The 26,369-nt window shown below is 44.9% G+C and overlaps 1 protein-coding gene across 1 annotated transcript in view; it reads left to right on the top strand.

Moving 5' to 3' along the window:
* Window positions 1-26,369, top strand: part of LOC127383573 (deleted in malignant brain tumors 1 protein-like) — a 78,189-nt gene that overhangs the window by 35,974 nt on the left and 15,846 nt on the right. Inside the window, exons 20-28 of the mRNA XM_051616714.1 lie at window positions 8,042-8,067; window positions 8,113-8,410; window positions 12,004-12,319; window positions 13,808-14,202; window positions 15,547-15,697; window positions 16,006-16,217; window positions 16,441-16,613; window positions 17,166-17,554; window positions 18,306-18,577. Of these exons, the coding sequence (XP_051472674.1) occupies window positions 8,042-8,067; window positions 8,113-8,410; window positions 12,004-12,319; window positions 13,808-14,202; window positions 15,547-15,697; window positions 16,006-16,217; window positions 16,441-16,613; window positions 17,166-17,554; window positions 18,306-18,577 (2,232 nt within the window). The remainder of the gene's footprint in view (window positions 1-8,041; window positions 8,068-8,112; window positions 8,411-12,003; window positions 12,320-13,807; window positions 14,203-15,546; window positions 15,698-16,005; window positions 16,218-16,440; window positions 16,614-17,165; window positions 17,555-18,305; window positions 18,578-26,369) is intronic.

Genomic DNA, 26,369 nt, shown 5'->3' with positions numbered 1-26,369 from the left:
ATTACACCTGGTGTTACTGTGAACTCAACTTATGAAGGAGCCTGACTTTAAAATCCTCAAGTCCAAATAACACTTAGGTTAAGGAAAGGTTGATTCTTACATCCCAACATCCAAAGAGTTACCATCTTCAGAGCTGGATGTTTCAGAGCATCCCAGATGAGCTCCTGGTTGAATGTCTGTCTGAGAAAATTGATTTAAGTGACTTGAGAAAGAAGAATTGACTTATTTTGCCATTGCTGGTATGCAGATAAAACACCTGCATAGCACCAGGAGATACTCTGGAAAGTAGTCCAAGAAAATTATTTCTTTGCAGCAAAAATATCTCAGTAATGAACCATAAGTGAAGATGCACAGGGACTGCACGTAAGGAATTGCTCCTGTACAGCATTCTTTATTTTGGGGGGTATGATTCTTCACAACAATACTTTTCTTTGAGAAAATGTACTTCGTGTAGAAGATCTTGTTTGGAGAACAAATATAATTAAATCTGTTATATAAATGTGTAATTTAAAACAAACAAACCAAACCAAAAAAAACCCAAAAAAACCAGAAAATATTTTTGAGCAATCCTTCTTTTCCCTTACTTGCAAGCATTCCACCTCTGTGCCTGAACTCCAAGCTAACACGTGATTACCAGGTTGGAGAACATGAGTTCTGAAAGTAACTTTGCCAAGTAAGTGCATTGTGCTCTTGTTCTTATGTGTTTCCAAACCTGCAGCGGGGGTAGGAAGGGGGAATGCACTTAGGTTGCCACAAGGAAGTGTGACCTAACCCCTAACTCCACATGAAAACAAAACAAAAACAATAATAAAGGAAGAACCTGTTTGGAAGAAGCCACTTACTACAGGTGGAAAGGTCACTGGTATTAGATTGAGAAATGCTCCTCTTCAGACTTTCTTGTTTTCTAGCCAACTATGAAAGAGGAAAGTTCTCTGGGAAGGGTGTGATGTCCTACCTGTGAGGGGAGCCAGAGACAAAGTGGTGACGTGTGGGAAAGGTGAGCTGTACTCAGGGTGACATCCTGACCTGATGGGGAGGATGTGGACAGCTCTGACAGGAGCTGTTGTTACAGCCTCTACCATTTCTTCCTTCAAGCTTCCTTTTCCTGGTGACCCCAGGATGGTCTCTCATCACCTCTCCATGCTGTGAAGAAGGGACAGTAGAAGCAGGCACTGGCATTGCCCACAGAGAGTGGAAGCGAATTTTGTTGTCCACACAGGAGGAACAAGCACTGAGGAGAGTCTTCCCCTCTTTTCTGCCCACAACCACCTTTCATGGGCAGCACAATTCAGGAGGCTGACATGTCTTACATTTAGTGTTGTTGTGTGGACCAGAGATGGTCCAGGCTTAGAGAAATCCATTGACTTGCTCAGAACAGAAAAGACCTTTCTGGACCTGGGCTTTTTGACCTCTCCAGAAGAGGATCTTCCTTTCCCTTTGCTCTTCCCAGACCTACTGTTCTACCAGTAAACCCAGTGGATTTGACTCTTCTGATCCACTTGCATCCTCACCATTCTACAAATGCAAATCCATCTGCAATGACATCCTTCCCATGACACCTGCAACAGAGCCCAAGAGGCCATCAAGAAACCCAGTAAATTAGATTAAGCTGCCTCATGGCATCTTAATGCAATTCTGACTATTGTTTCTTTGACCAGAAGTCTGTGGATACCCCCATTCCAGTGTAGATACCTTCTTATAGTCATGGATGACTAATCCTCTTTGTCCTTTCAGTGGTTTTCATTTGGACCTCACAAAAGCCAGTATATCTGCAGAAGTCTCCTAATAATAATCAGGAGAAGAGAAAGTGTTTTAAAAGCTCGGTGGAGCTTCTCTCACTCCTAAGAATCACTTCAAGCTGCCACAAGAAGTCCTAGAGAGCAAAAATGTATATAATCGGAAGGATGAAAACATATGTTGCATAACACTTACCTATTTCTACTCTGCAGAGATCATCTAATGATCTCTAGAAATACCTAGATCTTTGAAGTTTGTAGTAAAACTTTAATTAGTGAACAACAAAATAAAAAATTAATGAATCAGTGCTGTTCATTTATCTGGAAAATTTTGACATATTGGGGTTTTTTACTTGAACCACCTGGGAATCACTTTTGTGTTCCCCTACCTCTCCACCCTTTTCAGTTCATAGAAGCATAGAATCATAGAACTATTCAGGTTGGAAAGGCCCCTTGGGATCACTGAGTCCAACCATCATCCCTACTCGACAAAGTTCTCCCCTAAACCATCTCCACTAACACCACATCCAAACGACCCTTAAACACATCCACGGATGGTGACTCAACCACCTCCCTGGGCAGCCTATTCCAGTGTCTAACCACTCTCTCTGTGAAAATGTTTTTCCTGGTGTCCAGTCTAAACCTGCCCTGGTGCAGCTTGAAGCCATTCCCTCTTGTTCTGTCGCTAATGACCTGCGAGACCAGCACCAACCTCTCTACAATGTCCTTTCAGGTAGTTGTAGAGACTGATGAGGTCTCCCCTCAGCCTCCTCTTCCTCAAACTGAACATTCCCAGCTCCTCCAAGCATTCTTCATAAGATTTATTCTCTAGGCCCTTCACCAGGTTCGTTGCCCTCCTCTGTCCTTGCTCCAGCACCTCGATGTCTCTCTTGAATTGAGGTGCCCAAAACTGGACACAACACTCCAGGTGTGGCCTCAGCAGTGCTGAGGACAGGGGGACAATCACCTCTCTACTTCTGCTGGTCACACTATTTCTAACACAAGCCAGGATGTCGTTGGCTTTCTTGGCCACCTGGGCACACTGCTAACTCATATTCAGCCCCTTGTCAATCAGAACCCCCAGGTCCTTTTCTGCCAGACACTTTCCAGCCACACTTCCCCAAGCCTGGAGCATTGCCTGGGGTTGCTGTGGCCCAAGTGCAGGACCCTTGTTTAAGCCCAGACCATTAACATTAGCCCAACAATCTAATCTACCCAAGTCTCTCTGCAGAGCCTCCCTATCCTCATGCAGATCAACACTCCTGCCCAGCTTAGTGTCGTCTGCAAACTTCCTGATGATACACTCAATGTCCTTACCGAGATCATCAATAAAGATGTTAAACAGAAATGGTCCCAACACTGAGCCCTGAGGAACACCACTTGTGACTGGCCCCAGCTGGATTTGACTCCATTGACCACCACCCTTTGGGCCCGACTGTCCAACCAGTGCTTGATCCAACAGATCATATGCTCATCCAGGCCATGAGCAGCAAGCTTTTTTATGAGAGTTCTATGGGGAACTATGCTTTTTGGAGGTCCAGATAGACAATATCCACAGCCTTTCCCTCATCCAATAGTCGAGTCATCAGGTTATAAAAGGAGATCAGGTTCATCAGGCAGCACCTGCCTTTCATAAACCCATGCTGACTGGGCCTGATCCCCCATTTATCTTCTATATGTCTTCTAATAACACTCAAGATTATCTGCTCCATGACCTTCCCTGGTACTGAGGTCAGACTGATGGGTCTATAGTTTCCTGGATCCTCCTTTCTGCCTTTCTTATAGATGGGTGTTACATTTGCTACCTTCCAGTCCATTGGGACCTCCCCATTTAGCCAGGACTTCAAGTAAATAATTGCAAGTTATTAGAAGAGTTTGGAGAAGAAGTGCTGTCTATCACTTACTCTTGCTTCATTGATTGCAGTGTGTGATTGGTCAGTCAAACATATGGGACTTTTCTGCTTCTTGCCAAGATGTCAAAACCTGAAGAAAATGAATAATGAATACCAGGTGTTGTGAACATTTCCTCATTCATGTGCGAATACGGTTGTTTGTATAAAGAAGAAACATATTTACCCTTCTCAATGTTCACTTTCAAGGCTTCCATCATCATCCTTCAGCCTCTTGTGTTTTGAACTTCCTTCTTCCATTCCAGTAATGCTGGCCTTCATGGGAAGACCTTCTAAGTCATTTTTCCCATTGGGCTGCTGGACTTTCTTAATCCTTGATGAGTGCCCTCAGGGACAATATATTTGTAGATGGCAACAACTGTGTCATGATTTTTAACGCCCATTAATGCCATCCAAGCCATGATGACTGTAGAGGTGGAAATTAGGTGAAGAACAATATTCTGGCTCTCAGGATGGTCATCAGCCTTTTCTCACTAAATGGTTAAAAACCAGAAACATAAGAAAGTGACCACCCTAGCAAGAAAGTGGTGAATGGGAATTAAGCATTATTTCATGTTGTGGAACACCTTTGGAGTCTTTCTTCAAAGAATAACACAGCTGTAATTGTCACTAGGCAAAAATTAAACAAGGAGTCTATTAAATATTCTTAACAGAAGTCTGAACCTTTTCTTATTTTCCCATCTGATGGTTCAAAGGGTCAAAGAAACTTTTAGAATAAAGTTGCAACCTATGTATTTTACTTAACTATGCATAAAATCCACTGATTTTTCTGCACAGGTTTCACAAAAAGGTATCAGCTGGCCCTGATTCTCTTGACACAGCCTCTCAGTGAACAGTTTTGATTTCAGCTTAAAAATGTCAGAAAGAGAATGGGTTCATATTGGGGCTGGAGGTGAGACTTCAACTGCAAGGTTTTTCAGGTATCTCACAGTGATTGGCTTGTGAGACTTAGCTCAGAACCACTCATTTATCTGGTGCAAATGACACGTTGAGGCAGTTATTCCTTAGACTCTATGGAATTATCTCCTCTCCACTTAGGGCTGTGCGTCTCAAGCAAGATATCTAGCCACCAATATTTCATACTTCTCTCACTTCAGCTCCTGTTGCTGTCATTCCAACTCTTTCCACAGGTCCTGGACCAGTAGCTCAGCACAGGACCATTAATTGCTTCCTATCCTTCCTCACATCTCCACCACATTGCCTCTCCAGTGGCTTCTATATCCACCAAGAGGCAGCAGCCACCCCTTACCTTAGCCTTCTTGTTGTTGGCCCTGATGTCTGTTGGCTCTGATGCTGATGACAGAGGGATAGATGGCATGGTGGAGCTAACAATTTTGATAGGAACCAACTGTCTCAGATCTCAGTTATCTTCATGATGCATTCAGCAACAGCCACAGTCCTGGTGAGTTATTTTCAGACACCCTCCTGAGCACACTTGACCAGAGCCACTAGGTCTTATTTTATTTCAGTATGACAAAGCTGTAAGAACTTCGTGGTTCCTCAGGGAGACTCACCTTACTAGTTGGAACCAAGGTATGAACCTCTTTTATCAATTTACTAGAGGAAACCCATTTAGGTTTCAATATTCCACTAGCTTTCCCAGGCCTGCCAAAGAACAGCCCCATGGAAGAAAAACACTGAGATTCACCAGCCAGAACTAAAAGGTACCTTTGGATAAGAGCTCACTTTCTTTGTACAATGAGGTGACTGTGAAACCTGTAGTAGCATGAATATTTCCTTCCATGCAGTGGAAAGTGTTATGCGAGATATTATAAAAAATGTTACTCTTGAGATATTATCCTTCTGCAAAACCCAGGAAGCTACAAAATCTTGAGTAATAAATCAAACATACTTCATTTCCGATCATAGGATTGTGGTTGTTTACTTTTTCTCCTGTAGAAAGAGAAAGGCATAGGGCCACTCCCCTTCAGACGCAGAGACTATATATTCTGATGGTCCTTTCTACCAGCAGCCCTGGATGAGATGGGTACCACGATGATTTTGACATGGCTACTCTTGTTAGGCCCAGCAGTTCTGGAGGCCAGCTCAGGTAAAGCATTTAGATGAGTTCTAGAGTGCACAAAAAAAAGATTATTTGGTTCCTCAAATGGAAATCACATTCGTGTTGGTATTGGTTTGGGCAAAAGATTAAAGGGGAAATTGGATGAAAGAGATAGCACAGTTTTATTCTACTAAAATTATGGATTCATCATATTTAACAATAAGAATGAGTTAAACCATTTAGGGGAGTCCAATTTGCTGCCACATGGTAGCATTGTCTTAGTGCCTCATGCTATTTTGATACTTGTGTGTTTGAGCACATTATGAATGAGTCATTTCTGCAGTTCCAGAAATTTGACCTAAGAATTATGGAAGAATTGATTGATTTATTTTTAAATGTATATTTATTCCAGAGTATATGCACACATACCTATATGTTTAATATTGTTTGTATTATTTGATTATTCCTGATCTAATGTGCAATTTAATGAAATTCAAGAAGCTAGTTCTCATTAGCTAGTATTGTGGACAAAATGAGAGACAAAAGTTATGAAAGACACAAAATGCTTATAGTTTGGCTTTTTTTTGTCAGTCTTTTTCTTTACATGATTAGTTTCTGTCTCCTAAGTGACTTAGGTGACTTCAGGCTAAATAGTTCTAAGTATATCCTTAAATAACTGCAGATTATTTTTCTAACTAGTTATTTAAGCATCGTTATGCTAATTAATGTTGCCATCATCCAGTTTTCTTCATCTGTCCTCTGCTTGCCTGGGAATAAGCCATTGTACTCTTGCTGCTCCAGTTCTCTCTGCTCTTGGCTTCATTCCTCAGCCCCTGCTCCTGTCCCCTGGGTCAGAAGAAGTGCTGTTTTTGTGCAATCACTTGCTTTTCTCTCTTTAACACCTTTACATTGTGAGGCAGGATGCAACGTATCTAGTTACACACCCAGCTGATGGTTATGCACTCGCAGTGATGACAGGCTCTGAATGAAAACAAAGAAAACTGGTTTAGATCAGCTTTAATTTCCTAATCCAAACTCTTGACCTTTTTTTGCCAGGTTTGTTTTTTCACTTCTCAAAAGTTTTTTGAGTGTCATTCAAATGTCCAAGTAGGTATTTGAAGAAAGAGATCAGATAGAAGTCTGGGGACACTTTTGTAACTTCTCCCTTTGAACTGCCAGTTAAATGCGTCCAAGTAGGGACATATTTATTTTGGACAGTCTTGGCTGTTCTTTTAGTCCAACAACAAAGAATTGGATGCAGTGAAGAAATCCTAGAGCTCTTAACTTCTCAGATTTGCTTTGCTTTGCATGACTGACTTGGTGTTTAATAACAAGCTAAATATGCTTTTGGCAGAAATGCAAATTATAACAAGTCCAGAGTGCACGTTTAGATTTCCAAAGTATAAATACTGCAGATCTTAAGTTCCAGCATTTACTTGCTTACTTACACTTTGTTGTAAAGTTTTTAATAAACTTCTTCACTAAAAATGGATCTCCAAAATCAGGATTTCCATATTATTCACTGCAGAATGTCTAAACAAGCTAACTCAACAGGAAAGCAGATGCACTTTACCCAAATTAATACAGTAATTAGATGTATACATGGTAGGTTATTAAGCAATTATTTATTTCAAACTCTAATAATATTTTACTGGCACATAAGTGTTACAGTAATAGAAATAAAGTAACTGAATTCCTATAGAATTTTTTATAATCCTGTTGAGCCCATTGTCCATTCTGTTGAACATTTAGTGGAATTCTTCCACTAAAATTATTCTTATAAACTATGGGATTTGGTTGTGATGTGTGGAGTCCATGTTCTTAGAATTCTCCTAAAAATTTTAGAGGAAGAAGAGAAATTCTAGTTAAATTGCATAAAGCAGGGAGAAAAATGAAGGATGGCTACTGCTTTCTCTAAAATTCTGTAGTTTTTCTGAAGGATTCATTTGGCCTAATTCTGATAACATTTTAAGCACAGTGGTGCACTGCTTTTTGTCCTTCATGAATTGTAATTTATCTGCTTGTTCATTTTTATATAAGCCCCATAAGCAAGAATTTAGGAAAAAGCCATGGTCTTGGCTGTCCAAGCTGCTTCTCACTGTGTCCCTGAAGTCCCAGACACCTGCTTGAGCCACAGCTCCACTTTCTGCCTGAAAATTAATTTTCTCTCCTTTGCTTTCCTATTCTGCTTTTCTCATAATTAAGACTTCCCTTTCTTGCTGAAATAGTTTCTGCTCATGCTGCTGTCTAAATTTTCTGTAGAAATCTTGTATCAAATATATGCAGCCAACTTTGAGATTCTGGAAGAGAGGTAGAAAAAAGGTGTAATATTGGATTAGGCAATCACCTACAGGAACGATGGGGCAAGAGGACAGGATAAACAACTCCTTAAGGTCACTCCCAGCTTCTTTGTCTGACTGTGTTTGTGCTCAACTCCCTCTGTCCCAAAGCGATCCGTCTCCAGCTGGTGAATGGAAACAACCCATGTGAAGGTCGTGTGGAGATCTATTACCGAGGACGGATGGGGACAGTCTGTGATGATTACTGGGACATTGATGATGCCAAGGTTGTGTGCAGGCAGCTGGGATGTGGCCAGGCCATTGCAGCTCTAAGAAGTGCTTACTTCGGGGCAGGCTCAGGTGACATCTTGCTGGACAACGTGATGTGCAGCGGAACTGAGGTCTCCTTGTTTCACTGCAATCACACTGGGTGGAGGATCCACAACTGTGGCCACCATGAAGACGCTGGTGTTGTCTGTTCAGGTGCTGTCACATTTTTCTTTTCTAAATACTTTTGGTATAAATTGTACTCAACATGCATGCATCAGCATAGGGGTATGCAGATCTCCTCCTCCTGAGGCAACATATCATCCGTTCTAGACATATGGTGGAAAGTTGTATCAGATATGTCTAGTCTTTCCTACTGCTTCACTACGAGGAATTTTTTTTCTCTGTGAAAGAGCACACTCTCTCTGAAAATGTGTATTCTCAAGAAGCAGAGTCTGATCTTCCTGCAGCCCTGATTATTTCTCTCCACTCACCCTGCAGAGCCAACATGGACTCATGTTTTTCTCACTAGGGTAGAGAGTGCTTGCTCACTCCATGCAAAGCAATTAAACGACCCAAGGATCAGATATGCATCACAATATGCAGAACTTTAATTCCATCCAGCTGCCCAGCAGTAACAAGAAGAACAAGGAAACAAGTCAAAATTAGAGGCAAAGCTATGTCTGACAGGCAATGTCCATCAGGGAGGAATGGGGTTCGGTGAAAATAATCTCAAACCTTAATGCATTCATGAGGGGCAATAATAATTTCACAGTCACAACCCAAAGTGCCATATCTGACAACTCACTTTGTGTTGTTTCTGTATTTTTCAAGTTTTCATTCAAGTTTAGGTCCATTCATATTCTTTTCCTTTACAAATATCCAACCATTTTGAGTACTCTGTCACCTTGACGTTTTCTGATTTTACTTTCTTCCTATTTTTTTAAGAAACACTAGCTCGTTTGTATTTTATTTTCTCCCATATTAAGAGCAGATGCTTATTAACAGAGACATGGCTGATTAAAACAACCATGTTTAGTTGTTTTATATGTATTTCAATTTTCCACATTTCCTTACAGGAAAGGTCAGTGGATGCTAGAAAAAAACATGAGAAAATCAGTGTTTTGCACTTAGAAGAAAACAACAAAACTTGCACCAACACCTCTGTTACCACATCTGTACTATGTTCTGTCTCTTTTTAAATGCCATTTATTTCTTGCTTGCATTTGTAGCTCCAGTGCCTACAACAGACAGGCCGTATACAACAAAGTATGACCTCTCTACAGAAGACAACTACTACATCACCAATGAGCTGGACACTACAATACCATTATCACCTACGACGGAGATGATCTCCCCAACAGAGGAGATCACAACAGCATTCACGAGACCCATAACAGAGAAGATGTCCCCAGAGGACACAACCACAGCAGCAGCATCAGCCTCCCTGGTGACGGTGATCTCCCCAACAGAGGACACCAGCATGGCACCATCAACCTCCACGGCAGAGATGATCTACCCAGCAGAGACAAGCGCTCCAACATCAGTGCCTACCACAACAAAAGGCAGCACACCAGGTAACCCTGTCCACCGTTACTCACTTATCTCCTCAGTGCCCCTCATCTCCCTTCCTAGACCTGATTGCACTGGGGGGAGTCTCCCATCCCTGGGACACTTCAGTTAGGCCATCTTGGCACCCGAGTCCACAGTGGGGATGCAAGAAGAGCGTGGAGAAGAGCTGTTAAAGAGGGCAGGTGAGGCTTGGGTAGAGGACATCTGTAGCTATTACTGGTGAAGGAAACTGTCTGGTTAGGGATTTCATCTCACTGTTACTGGGAATATTACAACAAGGGATCATTCTGCTTTCACCCCTCCAGTTTTGGAACAGGTAGGAACATTGTTATTTCCTGACCATGCTCCAGGATTTCAAATGTGACAGGAAAAAAAAGAGCTGCTGCATCAAATGTTTTATAATGCAACATAGACCTCCATGGGCATGTGGTTCCTGCCCAGGGAGCAGATGGTTATATGAAGCAAAGAAGTCATGATGATCATTGCAATTGACTGAAAGACCTCCACATGATATGAAGTGCTGTGGGACAGGCTCCCTGAAGATGTGCTAATTCCGGGTGCGTGACATGTGCTGACTGTGTTCAGAGCCTTCTTTGTTGACATCAAATTCTTACTTGTGTCCACAGGTTCAGTGCATCCCGTAGACTGGTTTGAATTTACAGGTAATTCGCTCCCACCAGACCCATCTTTGGCCTTTCAGCAACCATGAGGGCACCCTGCTGTAGGGGACCACCTGGGGACTGCAGGGTGCTGGGCTAGAGAGACTCTTACCCTTCTCTCCCTCAGATCCCTTTAGGCAGGTTTCAGTGCCCTCTCTTGGGAACAGCCATGATTAGGTAGAGCCAGGGCAGAACAGTGAGGGTGGTGGGATCATGGCTTGGGGATGATGGGGCAGGACTGGGGAACACATCAGGCTGGTGCTTGTAGGAGGAATGGCAGGACAAAGCCCAGTGGACTCTTTCCCCATTACTGCTCCAGTGTTGCATTTACATGTCCAAGACTATGCCCATTATTATTTCCATTGACTTTGCCAATTCCAAGGCCATGGCTATCCATTCCCACAAACCTGCTGCTGTTGCTGCCCTATAACTCACACTCTCTTCCTCCTTGCAGAAGCATATCCTGCTGGATGGACAGAAGGAGAAGGTAATTTGTCCCCAACTGATCCCACAAGCCTGCTACATTCACTGCCTTTTCATTCACTCTCTCTTCTTCCCTGCAGCTGCAGATCTGACCCCTCCTGCTGAGTGGCCGTACTCACAAGGTAATTCCTGTCCTTCCAGCTTCTTCCCAGCCTTGCAGCCAGCCCCAGCCCAGCAGAAGAAGACTAGGGATGTGCTGCCCCTACTTACCATGCCACAAGGCTGCTGCTCCCCTCTACTTATGTTGGGAGATTTTGGGGTGCTGCCAGGGACGAGCTGAGCCACCGCACAAGGGCAGCTACAGTGCTGATGGGTCCAAGCTCAGCTCTGCAGCCAGTCAGCAGACCCTGCAATAAGTGGAGGGAACAATCCCTTCCCTCCAACCCGTACAGCTGCCTGGACAGACCAGGACACCGATTGCTGTCCTGATGCCAGGCAGGACAGAGCCCCACACTCTCTGTACCCACTGCTGCTCCAGAATTGGTTTCCTATGGCCATTACCATCTTCATTGTCACTGCCACTCTCATATCCATTGCCAGTGTCATATCCATTGCCATGTCCATTATCAGGCCCATTGCCACAACCCTGATCCCTTTTCTTCCCTTTCACTCCCTCTCTGTTCTTCCTTGCAGCTCTGGATACAACCTCTCCTGCTGAATGGCTGTACACAGAAGGTAAATGCTGCCCTCCCAGCTTATTCCCAGCCTTGCAGTGAGCTCCTGCCTGGCACAAGGGGACAGGAGGGGGAAGGTAGTGACCCGAGCCCTGGGGCAGGGCTGCTGCTCCCCTCTGCCTCTGGCACCTGCAGAGTGCAGGGGTGGTCCCCATCAGGGAACAGCCACAGTCCTTCTGTGCAGGGGTTTTATCTGCAGATCCTGACCAGCCCTGAGCTGCTCCCAGGACCCCCGGCAGCTCCCTGGTCAGGGTGAAGCTGCCTGCTCTGAGGCTCTTTGCTGTGTCACTGCCCTCCCTGGTCCCTCCGAGTCTGCACCATCCTCGGTCACTGGGGCCAGACCCCCAGAGCAGCCGGGAGCTGGGGCAGGGATGGGGTCCTCCTGGTGGGAGCCTGACCCGGAGCCGTGTCCCTGTCGCAGGCGCCCGCCTGCGGCTCTGGGGCGGCAGGAACGGCTGCGAGGGCCGCGTGGAGCTGTACGACGGCCGGAGCTGGGGGACGGTGTGCGACGACCAGTGGGAGCTGCAGGATGCCCAGGTGGTGTGCCGGCAGCTGGGCTGCGGCCGGGCCCTGGCCGCCCCGGGCAACGCGCGCTTCGGCCTCGGCTCCGGCCGCATCTTCCTGGACGACGTGCAGTGCCGCGGGGACGAGCCCTCCCTCCAGATGTGCCGGCACCGGGGCTGGGGCGTGCACAACTGTGCCCATCTGGAGGACGCTGGTGTCATCTGTGCAGGTGGGTGGCCAGCAGAGACCTCTGGCTCTCCTGCAGATCCCACCCAGCAGGTTTCTGTGCCCTCCCTCAGAAACAACCATGACCACCTCCCTCAAGAGAGCAGAGGCAGGTTGGTGGGTCTGGGGGCTTTTGGTGCCTGGGGCTGGAAGCACGAGTCACCCAACAGCCCCCGTTTTGCACAGAGGGCCCAGCAGGATTTCCATGCTTGCAGGCGTAGGTGTTCTGTGTGGTGCCAAAGAGCAGGAAGGAGGGATTGTGGGGTGGGGTGGCTGGTGCCGTGCTGGGGACACGTCAGGCTGGTGTCTGGAGGGGGAATGGCAGGAAAAAGCCCCGTGAACTCTTTCCCCATCAGTGCTCCAGCCTCGCAATTCCATGCCCATGTCTACTGCCATGTGCACTGACGTGGCCATGGCCATGTCTGTGTCTGTGATGTCTATGACCACACATTGCCACAAGCTTGCTGCATTCACTGCCCTTTCATTCACTCTCTCTTCTTCCCTGCAGCTGCAGATCTGACCCCATCTGCTGAGTGGCCGTACTCACAAGGTAATTCCTGTCCTTCCAGCTTCTTCCCAGCCTTGCAGCCAGCCCCAGTCCAGCAGAAGAAGACTTGGGATGTGCTGCCCCTACTTACCATGCCACAAAGCTGCTGCTCCCCTCTACCTATGTTGGGAGATTTTGGGGTGCTGCCAGGGAGGAGCTGAGCCACCGCACAAGGGCAGCTACAGTGCTGATGGGTCCAAGCTCAGCTCTGCAGCCAGTCAGCAGACCCTGCAATAAGTGGAGGGAACAATCCCTTCCCTCCAACCCATACAGCTGCCTGGACAGACCAGGACACAGGTTGCTGTCCTAATGCCAGGCAGGACAGAGCCCCACACTCTCTGTACCCACTGCTGCTCCAGAATTGGTTTCCTATGACCATTACCATCTTCATTGTCACTGCCACTCTCATATCCATTGCCAGTGTCATATCCATTGCCATGTCCATTATCAGGCCCACTGCCACAACTCTGATCCCTTTTCTTCCCTTTCACTCCCTCTCTGTTCTTCCTTGCAGCTCTGGATACAACCTCTCCTGCTGAATGGCTGTACACAGAAGGTAATTGCTGCCCTCCCAGCTTATTCCCAGCCTTGCAGTGAGCTCCTGCCTGGCACAAGGGGACAGGAGGGGGAAGGTAGTGACCCGAGCCCTGGGGCAGGGCTGCTGCTCCCCTCTGCCTCTGGCACCTGCAGAGTGCAGGGGTGGTCCCCATCAGGGAACAGCCACAGTCCAGCTGTGCAGGGGTTTTATCTGCAGATCCTGAGCAGCTCCCAGGACCCCCGGCAGCTCCCTGGTCAGGGTGAAGCCGCCTGCTCTGAGGCTCTTTGCTGTGTCACTGCCCTCCCTGGTCCCTCCAAGTCTGCACCACCCCCGGTCACTGGGGCCAGACCCCCAGAGCAGCCGGGAGCTGGGGCAGGGATGGGGTCCTCCTGGTGGGAGCCTGACCCGGAGCCGTGTCCCTGTCGCAGGCGCCCGCCTGCGGCTCTGGGGCGGCAGGAACGGCTGCGAGGGCCGCGTGGAGCTGTACGACGGCCGGAGCTGGGGGACGGTGTGCGACGACCAGTGGGAGCTGCAGGATGCCCAGGTGGTGTGCCGGCAGCTGGGCTGCGGCCGGGCCCTGGCCGCCCCGGGCAACGCGCGCTTCGGCCTCGGCTCCGGCCGCATCTTCCTGGACGACGTGCAGTGCCGCGGGGACGAGCCCTCCCTCCAGATGTGCCGGCACCAGGGCTGGGGCGTGCACAACTGTGCCCATCTGGAGGACGCTGGTGTCATCTGTGCAGGTGGGTGGCCAGCAGAGACCTCTGGCTCTCCCGTGGGGCTCTTGGCTCTCTCTGCCCAGCCCCCATGTCTCCATCCCTTCCTCTCCACCAGCACCATTGTTGTACCCTATGATCTAAGGTGGGGGCTTGTCCATGCCCCAGCACCTTTCTCATGAACGCTTCTCACTTCTGACTCATCTTCTTCTGCACCCACAGCTGCTCTGACCACCCCAACACCTCCACCAGGTACTGCTCTTTTGTGGTTCTTTCCATGGTTTTATTCGTGGTATGTCTTCCTGTTGGTTGTTTTTTGGGTTTTCATTTTGTTTTGTTTTGTTTTATTTTATTTTTGTTTCAAAGGCAGTATCACTCTAAATGTGCATGATAATTCTTAGACAGGCTATGATGTCCCTTTCCATTTCTGTGGTGCTTGTTTTGCAGTTATTTTGGTTGGCTGTTGGAAAAAAAAAATTTCCTTTCTGTGCTCTTCAGCTGGGTCAAGCCTTAGAAAGTGTTGTCTAAATCTCTTTTAACCAGATGCATCAGTATTGGCAGTGTCATGTTAAGTGTTGTAATGTGTAATTTTTGGCTCTTCTGAAAATGGTACAAAAGTGAAGGTGTCCGAGAGCCTGTCCAGTCTGGTCCGAGGAAGGGGCAGTGTGTGAGTACAGCTGATGCTTCCATGTTTGGAATGGCCCAAGAATCCCAACATCCTGAGGCAGGGAGGAGTGTGCTGCACTGGGGCTGTCCCTATGCAAGAATGCAAAATGGGGGTCATTGCTTTTGCCTGTCACATCTTGTAGGAATTAAGTTCAGAGCTTGTGCTCACCTGCCTATAAGAAAACTTGTAGGAGTTTCTGTGTGTTTAATGTAATAATTTTATGTCAGTCATGCTGGCAGGAACATGAAAGCTTTTTGCAGCTATAGTTACAGGAGAAATGAGATATATTTAAGACTTGGCCCAGCAGCCTGGAGTGTTTATTTCAGTCTGAGATCATAAAATCACAGAGTTTCCCAGAAAACTTGCAACTCATTTATCCTCCAAAATCCTTAGGGGAATAAAGAGAAGCAGCAGAGTAACTGAGGGGATGCAGTCTGTTCAGGAAAGTACTTCCATTTTTACTGTCATGATACCTCCCAGAATCAGTCTTCAACAGCAGAAAGTAGAGAGCAGAGCAAAAAGCATCCAGGTGTTACCAGCCCAGCCTGAAGAGGGTGATGTGATACCATGGATGTGACAGGATCCCAAGTGCAACATGAAATTAAACCTAAAGCAAAACCAAATATTTGCTTTTATTTGAGTCATGCAGAGTACCACTTGCAGTCAGAAGGAGACCTGCTTTCCAGCAGCAGTGGATGAGACATGTACAGCTCAAGTGCAATGTTGTAGATGTTACTGTTAAGTAAATTCTCTTCCATTTCTTTCTGCAGCACCTTATGTTTGTGGTGGATCAATCTCAAATTCCTCTGGGATGCTGCAGAGTCCCTTCTACCCTGGAAGTTATCCAAATGACGCTGACTGTGTGTGGGAAATACAAGTAGAGAGCAATTTCCGTGTTATGCTCACGTTTAGAGACATTGTGTAAGTCAAACATTGATTCCTGGGCAAATAACAAAGTCAAAACTTACTGGAGAAGCTTAAAAACTTTTTTGAAACAGGCAACTCCCCCAGTTTTAAGCATATTTTCAATAACATCCAGCAGGAAAACTAGAACAAAACCTAGATTAGTGTAGAATTTTCTGTTCACCACAGTATATTTGCTACAGCTACACACAAAACCAACAAAATCTCTGCCATGGAAGCTTTAAATGCTGAAATATTTTTGTCACGTGTTAGGCAACTAAATCAGAGTTTCTGAGTTTTACAGGATGTTGATGTTTCTTCACCAGGATGCAAAGTGACAGATGCCAGCATGACTACATTGAAGTCTATGATGGGCCTCCACACTCTTCCCCACTTATTGGGAGGCTTTGTTCTGGTTCCTTCCCCACATACACATCCTCTTCAAACATGATGACCGTTCGCTTCCACAGTGACTCTAGATACACCTTCAGAGGGTTTCAGGCTCACTACTCCTCCATCCCAGCAGATCAAAACACTAGTAAGTTTCTGGCTGGTGTTTCTCAAGGTACAAGCTCGTTTACTGCTGTTGTTTGTAAAAGAAATACTAGTGTATATTTTAAGATGTTAGAGAAATGGAATTATGCGTGTGAAATAACATGGGTAGGGTGTGTGAACTGTACATTTTCTAAATGAAGAAAAAACAACCCTCAGTCACTAATAAGTTCCTGAAGTGGCTGATATGCTGTGTCTTCTTCCACCAGCCCTTCTGTGCTTGCCAGACTACATGCACGCAGTGGTCAGCAGGGACTATCTCCAGTCTCAAGGCTACTCGGCGCAGATGGTGACGCTGAGCGACAGTCGCTGCCAACCAACGGTCACGTCAAGCGAGGTTATATTCAACATTCCCTACAATGGCTGTGGGACCATACGAGAGGTATGTTCATCACTCTGGGCACTGAATTGCAGGATCTGCCTTGGAAAGAGTCGTGGAAGGGCCGTTGTGGTCCACAGTGCTAAGAAGGGAACCAACAAGACCTGGAGGTTTGTAGGATTTCGTGCCTTCAGGAATCCCCAGGCTTAATAAAAAGGGGCTGCTAGGGAGGAAAGCATGGGAGAAGGGTACATGGACTTTCCCTTATTTAAAGTAAACATAGTGTTTTAAGAAGGTTTGGGGTGGATGACTATGGTTATCCCAACTATGACACATTGGTGTCAATAACCAACACAACCGGTGTTTTGTACAGATGTTCAATGAGTTGGCTCTGCCTTGGATTTAACAGAGAGCTTTTCTCACCTGATTTCTGTTTAACTAGGTACTTAACAAGTTTATTTACAATGTGTAGGCAGAAAAGACAAACATCAAGCTTCTTGTTTTAAAGAGCTCAGGATTAACCTACATTTTTAAATTGCACATTACTCCATCAAAGCTTAGAACACAGAAAGTGACAAAAATGCAATTCCTCATTTTAAATTACATGTTGAACAGGAGAACGATGATACAATCAACTACTCCAACATGATCAAAATCACATCTTCTGGGCACATAATCAAGAGGAAAAAAGACATTCACTTACATATCAGTTGCAAGATGCTGCAGAACACATGGATGCAGCTCATGTATGTTGCTGAGGATACCATAGATGTGAATGAAAATCAGTTTGGAAGATATGACATGAATATCACTTTTTATGACTCCTCATCATTCTCGCGGCAAGTGCACGACTCTCCATACTACATTGACTTGAACCAAAATTTGTACCTTCAAGCTGGTCTTCAAAGCTCTGACCCAAACCTGGTCGTGTTTGTGGACACATGTGTGGCATCACCTGATCCTCAAGATTTTAACACTCTGGCCTATGATATAATCAAGAATGGGTAAGAGGGTTTTTTTAAGTCGTTACAAGCAAAACTGTAATACCTTTTCTGCATTTATTTAAAAGAGCAGAGCCAACCTGGATTGGTTTAGATCTCTTTATCAACAACACTGTTAAAAAGGGGTTTTGATTTTTAAAATTTTTACAGTATGAGCCTGGAAATAAAAAAAGACATTTAGACTTTACTGTTATTTTGTTTCACTTACTTCATCCTTGTCCTGTATGCAAAATTTGAAGTAGTGGGAATGCGGCAGATGAGATAGTGAAAGCTGGCAGCAGGAATCTGTTGTCCTAAGTGTTAAATGTTTTCGTAAAACCAAATGCATTTTTCATGCCTAGTATAGCACAGATATTTTAAGTGCCATGAAGGTTCGGGATAGCTGTGGTCATCCCAGTGATGGCACTTTGGTGTCAATGACCAACATAATTCGTGTTTTGTACAGATGTTCAATGAGTTGAGGTCTGTTCTCCCTTTTTCACCACCTATAGTCTCCTTCTCTTGGAAAAAAGAAAAAAAAGAAAGAAAAAAAAAAAAGGTTGCCAATAATCTCTAGCTGCTTTACAGGACTTTAATGAGCCTATATTTAAAAAGTTAATACCATTAAAAGTTAATGCCATTGAAGCTGCGTTTTTATCCCATAGTGTTCTCAGTACCTCGCAGTGATACAGTTCTGTTTTCATCTATTGCATTTTTGCAGAAAAGTGCATGTTTGTATCCATGAAGTCTAATTCTCTCTTCCCTCTCTTCCCAGATGTGTTCGAGACCCTTCCTACACCACTTACTCCTCCCCCAGCAGCCACTTTGCTCGGTTCAAGTTCAACGCCTTTGAGTTCATGCGCCACCACCCACTGGTCTACCTGCGTTGCGAGCTGGCAGTGTGCAGGCTCCAGGACTTCTCCTCCCGATGCTACAGGGGCTGTCTCACCAGGTCCAAGAGAGATACAAGTTCTGCTGAGGAAAAAGTGAAGGTGGTAGTTGGACCACTTCAGCTTCGAGAAGGGGGTGCTCAGAGTAGCACTGCTGGTAACGTCAAATAAATGTCTCTCATCTTCCCTCTAGGATCACTTAGGTCTTTATCTTCAATGCATCCTAGCCCACTAAAATGCTTCAGGATCCCTTTGTAATCCCAACACTCCCTAAATGATTAAGAAATAATTTCCACATTCATGTCACCAGTTGTTTGGTACAACCACTGTACCATTTTTCTCCTCATTGTTTCCCTTCTCACATCCTTCTAAGAATATTTATCTCGTGTTTCACCATTTTATGAGCTGGAGAAAAAATATGAGCGGGACACCAATAAGTATTTCAATGTTTATTAAGTAGGAAGGAGATTTAATAGGGGGAAAAGTAGTAGGTCATCTCTGGAAAGGAAATGTAAAGATTGATTTTATCATCTTGTCTTTCAAATTAATGCCTCTGTGATTAAAATACAAACAAATGTTTCACTGTGCTGAAAAGTGTGGTCTGTTGGACCGAAAATCCTCAAGGTATGGACTGCTTCTGAAATACTACATTGGGAATTTCTAAATATTTTGATGTGGGCTAATTCTTTTTCTTGCTGCACCTGCCAATTTGCAGAAAACACTTGCCTCTAGGCAAGTAGACTATCACAGAATCATGATTGCTGGCTCTTGATCCAGAAATGCCTTTTCTTTTGGTTCCCATGGTTTTCTCCTGCATGCCACTCAAAGGCAAAATGGCCCACATTGTTCAAGGTACTTCTAAGGACCTGTCCTTCTGCATTTCCCCCACCCCATGTTACCTCCAAAGCAGATGCTGATCGAGTCCTTGAGCACCCTCTCCCACCCAAGCAAGCCTCGCATCCGCTGCTGTTTCCACAGCATCTCAGGAAGGGTGACAGGATCTTCTCTTAGACACCAGTGAGGAATAAAGGTCCTCTGCAGCCAGGCTATTTCTCTGTTACCGGAGAGGAAGCTTCCCCTCCAGTATTTGACTTTCTGCCCTTCACTTGTGCTTTGAAACACTCCTGCATATTGCTGTGAAGAGGTGTGGGGTACCTCTGTGTTGAGTGAGGGTTGGGCACACCCCTGTGTGTATGGCTACAACATGGCACTTTAACAGAATTAAACAGTAAAAGGTGGGTAAAAAAATAAAATATAATCTGGCAGCAAAGTCGAAACACATGTCCAGACTTTACAGGGAAAGACTCCTTGGTCCCTCATTGTTCGCAGGCATATTTGTAAAGCTGAAAAGCAACAGAGAACAGAAATCTTAATGCCCTGAGAACCCTAGAAAAAAAAATCCCCAGCTATTTCAGTGCAGCTATGGTTGCTCTTTTCTCTCCTGCCATTTCTGTTACCTTCTCACAACACCCAGCTCCTACTCCCAAGATCCCTGGGATAGACCTGGGCTCCCTCTCACTCCACATTGTGGCACTTGCTCCCAAAAACACCACATCCTGTTTCCCACACAGTCACTAGGTCCCTGCTACTGCCTCAATCCTCCCTGCCAGCCACTCCCATGCCACCTCCACCTTGAACACAGACACTGCTGCTCCCCCAGAGCATCAAAAGCACATCAGCTGGAGCTTCCCTCTGCACCCACAGCACCAACACATCAGCTGGAGCTTCCCTCTGCATCCTCAGCACTGCCACCCCAGCCCAACATCTTCCCAACAGAAGTTTCCCTAACTTGTCTAGGCAATCTCTTCTCATGCTTAATGAGTCTCACTACTGAAATTACCATCACCATTGAAAAGGATTTTCATGTCTACCCTCAATTTTCACTGTTGCCATTCAAGTTCATTAGCTCTTGCCCTGTCCCTCCTGGCCATAAAGAGTCATTTTCTCACCTTTCTCTTTAGGTGCATTTTACTTATTTGAAGATTCATGGTTTTTCCATTATTTTTTCACTTCTCTAGCTTAAATAAATCCAAATTCAAAAGCTACTGAGCTGTTAAAAAGGTTTTGTTTGCAATATTTAGGGCTGAACCATGCAATCTGGTATAAAGGCTTGTCAAATCAATTGGAAGCATCACCAGTGACACACATCCTAAACCTGGCAAACCTGTAAGTCTCATCCAGGAGATCAAATCTCAGTCAGAAGACTTTTCAAAAGGCAGAGCTTTGTTCAATTTTTAATTCTTTTGATTGCTGATCATGATGAAATAATTTAATTCCTTTTCTTCTTTTTTCCCCCTGTGGTTCTGTGCTTTGTGGTTGTGAGGAGTTTCCTTCTCAGGACTTACCCAGCCTTTCAGAGTGTGTTGTTCACGTTCATAAATCAGGCTGAAATATGCTGGAAATGCAAACAGCCAAGTCCCATATAAACATTTATCATTCGTGCATGAAAACATGAAAAGCAAGATCTGGGATTTTTGCCTTTCATGTCTGAGTCAAAACTAAAGCCAAAATGTAAATTAAATTGTTTATTTGGCCTTTTGTTTTGCTCTCTTGCTTATTTGTTTTGTGGGGGATCAGTGTTGCTCCAACCACAGAGTGCAGCCAGGTGCCTGCAAACACAAGGGTGTCAAGCACCAGGAGTGTGTTGAGGCCACTGCCTTCACTCTTTAAATGAGCTTTCTGGAGGCTGCAGTTGGGCTTCTTGTCATCTCCTCCACCCTTAGAGAATCGTAGAATGACTCATAGAATGATTTGGACTGGAAGGAAACTTAAATATGATGTAGTTCCAACCCCCCTGCATGGGCAGGGACACCTCCCAGCAGCCCAGGCTGCTCCAAGCCCCATCCAACCTGCCCTTCAACACTTCCAGGGATGGGGCAGCCACAGCTTTTCTGGGCAACCAACCATCACTTAGCAGGTTTTAGCTTTGAATAGCTGTCTGACTTTGGCATTAGATTATTTCATTTTTATCTGATGTGTCTCTCACTACTCATCATCATTATCATCATAGAGTGGTTTGGGTTTAACCTTGAAGTTCATCTATTCCAGCCCCAATTAAACATTATTTTGCCACATTGTGCTAAAATCCCTTGCCAGTGTCATCCCTGGACAGCTCTTCTGAAGGGGCACTTGAGAAGGTGTTTTTTTCATGGAAAGAGGATGGATCCATAGCTATTTGGTTTCAAATCCATGCTTTTTGGAAAAGAAAAATTGCACAGACTCTATATATGTTAATGCCACTGTGCTGTTCCCAGTGGTATCAGACAAACTCTTTGGCCAGCAGTGGGGTTAAAGCAAAGCTCAGAAAAAAGTTCTTGTTTGCTTGTTTGTGTCCTGAATTTCCTGTGCTTTGGTGTCCTGTTTATCTTTCTATTCTAATTTTGGAATATGAAGCAGATAATTCAGCTCTGTAGTCCTTCCCAGGAACACATGATGAAAATATTTATGTAATATTTATGTAATTGGGTATAAATAAATACTGTTTTGTTTCTGGATCCCATAGCCAACGACTAGATATATTTTCCAGCTGTTAAGAACAAATCCCCATGTTCTGAAGATTGATATTAAAAAAATAGCTAGTTTGGGTTTGCAGGGTATGAGTAGGAGATGTATTTTTTCTTGTTTGCCTCACTTTCTCCCCATGCCTTGTCATAGTTGCCCACAGATATTCCTTGATATTAAGCTGAATTAAGCACCTCGTGCTCACAGTTCTGACTCAGGAGCCCTTTGCACCAAATTCTAATTAAACTACTAAATGAATATAACTCTGGAGATCATTTTCACTTGACTGATATATTTTTTTTAGTAACTCCACCAGCCTCACCAACCACAGGCAAGACTTTTAACAGCATCTTACTTTGAAAGGGAAATCAGAGTTGCTGAATTGTCCACCATGCTTAATTAACTCAGAGGAAACAGCCAAGATATTTCTTGAGGCTGATCCCCCACTGCCCTTGGTTTGTGACAAGTTCAAGACAAAACAATCACACTCCTTTGAGGTCCAGCATCCCTGAACCCAAGCCCAACTTTTTGCACTATTTCTGTTAAATGCTTTATGTTACAAGGAGATTTTTTTCTTTCTTTTTTTTTTTTTCGTACTTCTCTTTTCCTGTTTTTTTTTTTTTCTTAATTTATCTTTTTTTTATTTGTTTTGGCAGCTTCTATCTAGCTGGGAAAAAACTAAGGAGATACTAAAATTCTCACAGCAGCTTGTGTATTTTAGGAGATTTTCTATCTCAGGCTCAAGAAGGATGACATAAAAAGCATGTTTTAATAAGCCATGTCTCACTGAGGATACTCAGCAGTGACCCATCTGGGTCACTGGGAGTGAGATTTGTTTTTATTTCCTATAATAACACTCACATCACCTCTTTTGCCCTCAATCACCTGGTACCCATCCAAGCAGATTTTTCCTTGGTCTTCCTGAAATAAGTTAATTAGTCACAGGCTATAAAGTAGAAATTAATTGGGCTGATGCTGTTCTAAAGACCCAATGGCTGTCTTCCTTTTTCAGTCCTTTGGTTTTTCAGTTTTCAGAAACAACAGTTTTGGAGAGATAGTTTCTCTCTTTCCTCCCTTTTCTGTAGGAAGGACTGTGAGGGCTGCATTTTGTCTTTAGACACGGTTGTGCAAACCTGTTGTGTCTAAGCATTCTGATGACAAAACTGGCTGCTCATGGCTTGGATGCTCATGCTCTCTGTTGGACAAACTGGCTGGACAGACAGGCCCAGAGAGTGGTGGTGAATGGAGTTACATCCAGCTGGTGGCTGGTCACAAGTGGGGCTCCTCAGGGCTCAGTGGTGGGACCACTTCTGTTTAACATCTTTCTCAACCATCCTGGTGAGGAGATAGAGTGCACCCTCAGTAAGTTTTTCTTTCAGAAAGTGTTCAACAACTGGCTAATTAAACTCTTCGTAATCCATGTGCTCTGAAGGTGAAAAACATGTTGAGCTATGAGATAATGAGCTGACTTTCCCTGTTAACAACTTGAAAAATCAATGGAGAGCAGGATTAGACCTTGCAACCTTTTTTACCATCTGATGTTAAAGTTGCCAGGGTTAAATTTGGGTAAGGATGTGGAACTGCCAGAAATCTGAGCATGGCTCTTTCTTCTTCAGAGGGGTCTGACACAGCCCTGGGTCCTTCTCGTTGCTCCCTGCCTCTGGGTTGTCAAAGAGTCATGACTCTAAACCTTTGGATTTGGTTTATCCTGATTAAATCAAATAAATCATCTGTGGGCACTCAATAGAACCTTTGTCAAGGTGAGGCGTGTGGGATTAGGACTTGAAGTTCATGACAAGTCTCCTGTGGGAGAGCTTGTTGGTTCTGTAAGGGCAGGATTGTCTTTTGGTGCTCCTCCCTCGTCTTGGCAATTAGTAAACAGAATTGCCTAATACAGATTCAGGTCATTAGAATAATGTGAAGGTATTATTAAAGTATGAGATCAGATTTTGATAGATTCAGCATTTGGTTAGACCATGCACTTCAATCCGTGTTTCTTATTGCCTTGATTTGACTGTTGAGCCACAAAGATGATGAAGGGAGTGGAACATCTCCCTGATGAGGAAAGGCTGAGAGAGCTGGGTCTCTTGAGCTTGGAGGAGACTGAGGGGTGACCTCATCCATGGTTACAAACACGTTAAGGGTGAGTGTCAGGAGGACGGAGCCAGGCTTTGTTCAGGATGTCCAGTGATAGGACAAGGGGCAGTGGGTGCAAACTGGAACATAGGAGGTTCCACATGAGGAAAAACTTCTTTCCTGTGAGAGTGACAGAGCCCTGGGACAGGCTGCCCAAAGGGGTTGTGGAGTCTCCTTCTCTGGAGACATTCAAAACCCGCCTGGACACGTTCCTGTGTGATGTGCTCTGGGTGACCCTGCTTGGCAGGGGAGTTGGGCTGGATGATCTTTCGAGGTCCCTTCCAACCCCTGAGATTCTGTGATTCTGTGACTACGAACATCTACTTAAAAGAAATGGAAAAGCAGTATTAGCCACACCTCATTCCCTGCCACCACCAATACACTCAAAGGCCAATTCCATTTTTTGTAATAAGAAATGCTTAGAGGGTGCTGGAGACAGTCAGGGGCACTGGTGGCACTCCGTGTGACCTCTGCCCAGGAAACCTGCTAAGATTGAAGGGATTAGCTAGAAGCTGAGAACACCTCTTTATGAAGACTGTACCATTGTCCACCTGAACGTGAAGAGCAGGAAAAGCTGCAGGAATGCAGCACATGCCAAGATAAGCAACCTGTGTTGACAGAAAGCCTTAGCTGGGTAACAGGATGAAGTGACCTGTCCCACCATGTGCAGAGCCAAGAGCACTGATACCCATTTACATTGACATCACCTCCACCTCTGGCAAAGGGTTTCCCTCCACAGGGCTGGACTGGGGCTTGCTGGGCCTGGCTGGTGACACCCTCCTCTCCTCTGGGACTGGGAAGCCAAACCCAGCCCCCAGTACTGGTTTTGTTCCCAGAAGATGGCTTCACATGTGAAGTTTCCACTTTCCTCCACCAATAAATTCACCATAAATATGGGAAAGCTGGTAGAGGGTTATGTTGAAGGGGATGTGAGTTACTTCACCTGGGCTTTGGCCTTGTCTCCATACATTGTGCATGAATACCTTTCACTTCAGAACTTAGTGGGGCTGAATTTAGTGGAAAGGCTGACAGAGAGAAAATCTGGAAAAAGAATACATTGAAAGAATAGGGATTTTAATTGTAATTGAGACCATCTGGACAGCTAAGCAACAAATAGAAGGCCCTACACAGCTGGTGTGGGTAATACAGTGAATATACAACATCAAGGGCTTTAACAGGACAAGGGCTGCTGTTATCAGGTAATTCTGCTGCCCCTGAGGCAGCAGGGATCAGGGCTGGGAAAAGCAGAAAAAAAGACAGTCTCTGGCTCTACTGCTTGCTCACTTTCCTTGTTGCATCTTCTCCATTTTGCTGCTCTTTGACAAAGTGTTATTTTATTCCGAGGTGTTTTGTTTTTTTTTTTACAAGTAGAAAAAAATGAGGAATCTTCATTTACATGCATATCCTGAAGGCCTCAGAAGTTCATTTGAAGCTGGCCCTTCTACCCTGCTTTCGTGTAAAACTGAGGAAACAAAGCAGGACATTTCTTCCAAAATCCATGTTATGGCTTGTCCGTATTATATTTAACTAAATAATTTCCATCATGCTTCACAATACACTATTTTTTAAGCAGGTACTTCCCAAAGGTGTCTCATGACTTGAGAGGAAATATTTCCCGTGTCTCCCCAGGTGGGTCAGATAAGTTCATTCATGTGGGGATCCAGTATATTTAAAGAAAAAACAAATACATCAGTATAGCACAGAGAGAAATGCACCATGCTGGGATGTCACACACATTAGTAATTTCTTCTTTTTTCAGGGAAGAAGTACAGATAGGTATTTGTACAGGAAATACACATACAGGAGCAAGGCAGGCAGCCCTAGTTTGTTCCTGCAAAGATACTTCAGTGAAATTCTTTGCAAATATTAGCTGTGAGCTCTCAGGTGTCATGGTTTATATCCTCTTTAAGTGGTAACGAGAGAAGAGCTGCATGGGAGGATGAAACAGATGGATACCTGCAGTGGGCCAGAGCTTCTCCTCATCTCCATTTGGACAGAGACCTTGGCAGAAGACAGGTGAGGAATGGACACAACTCTCCTGCTGCCTGTAGCTGTCTCTTTTGCATGTTTATTTTCACCTCTGCTTACTTGCTGTTTGCTAGAGCGGAGGGTCTTTATGGACCCTACAAATCCACCTTACTCAGAGCAGTTCTCTCCCCAAGGACAGTGCCTGGCTGCCCTCCAGTGGTGGGAGCCTCCAGAACAGCTTTGCTTTTCCCTATTGCTTTTAATCCCTTAAACCGTGTTAGAGCCAGATCCTTGTGAAAATTGTAACGCTAACTTTCCATGAAATTCAGATGTTTACGTTCCTT

This window comes from Apus apus, chromosome 4, assembly GCF_020740795.1.
Source record: "Apus apus isolate bApuApu2 chromosome 4, bApuApu2.pri.cur, whole genome shotgun sequence".
Taxonomy (NCBI): domain Eukaryota; kingdom Metazoa; phylum Chordata; class Aves; order Apodiformes; family Apodidae; genus Apus; species Apus apus.
The sequence above is the reverse complement of the archived record's forward strand: the minus strand, read 5'-3'. Positions and strand labels throughout refer to the sequence as shown.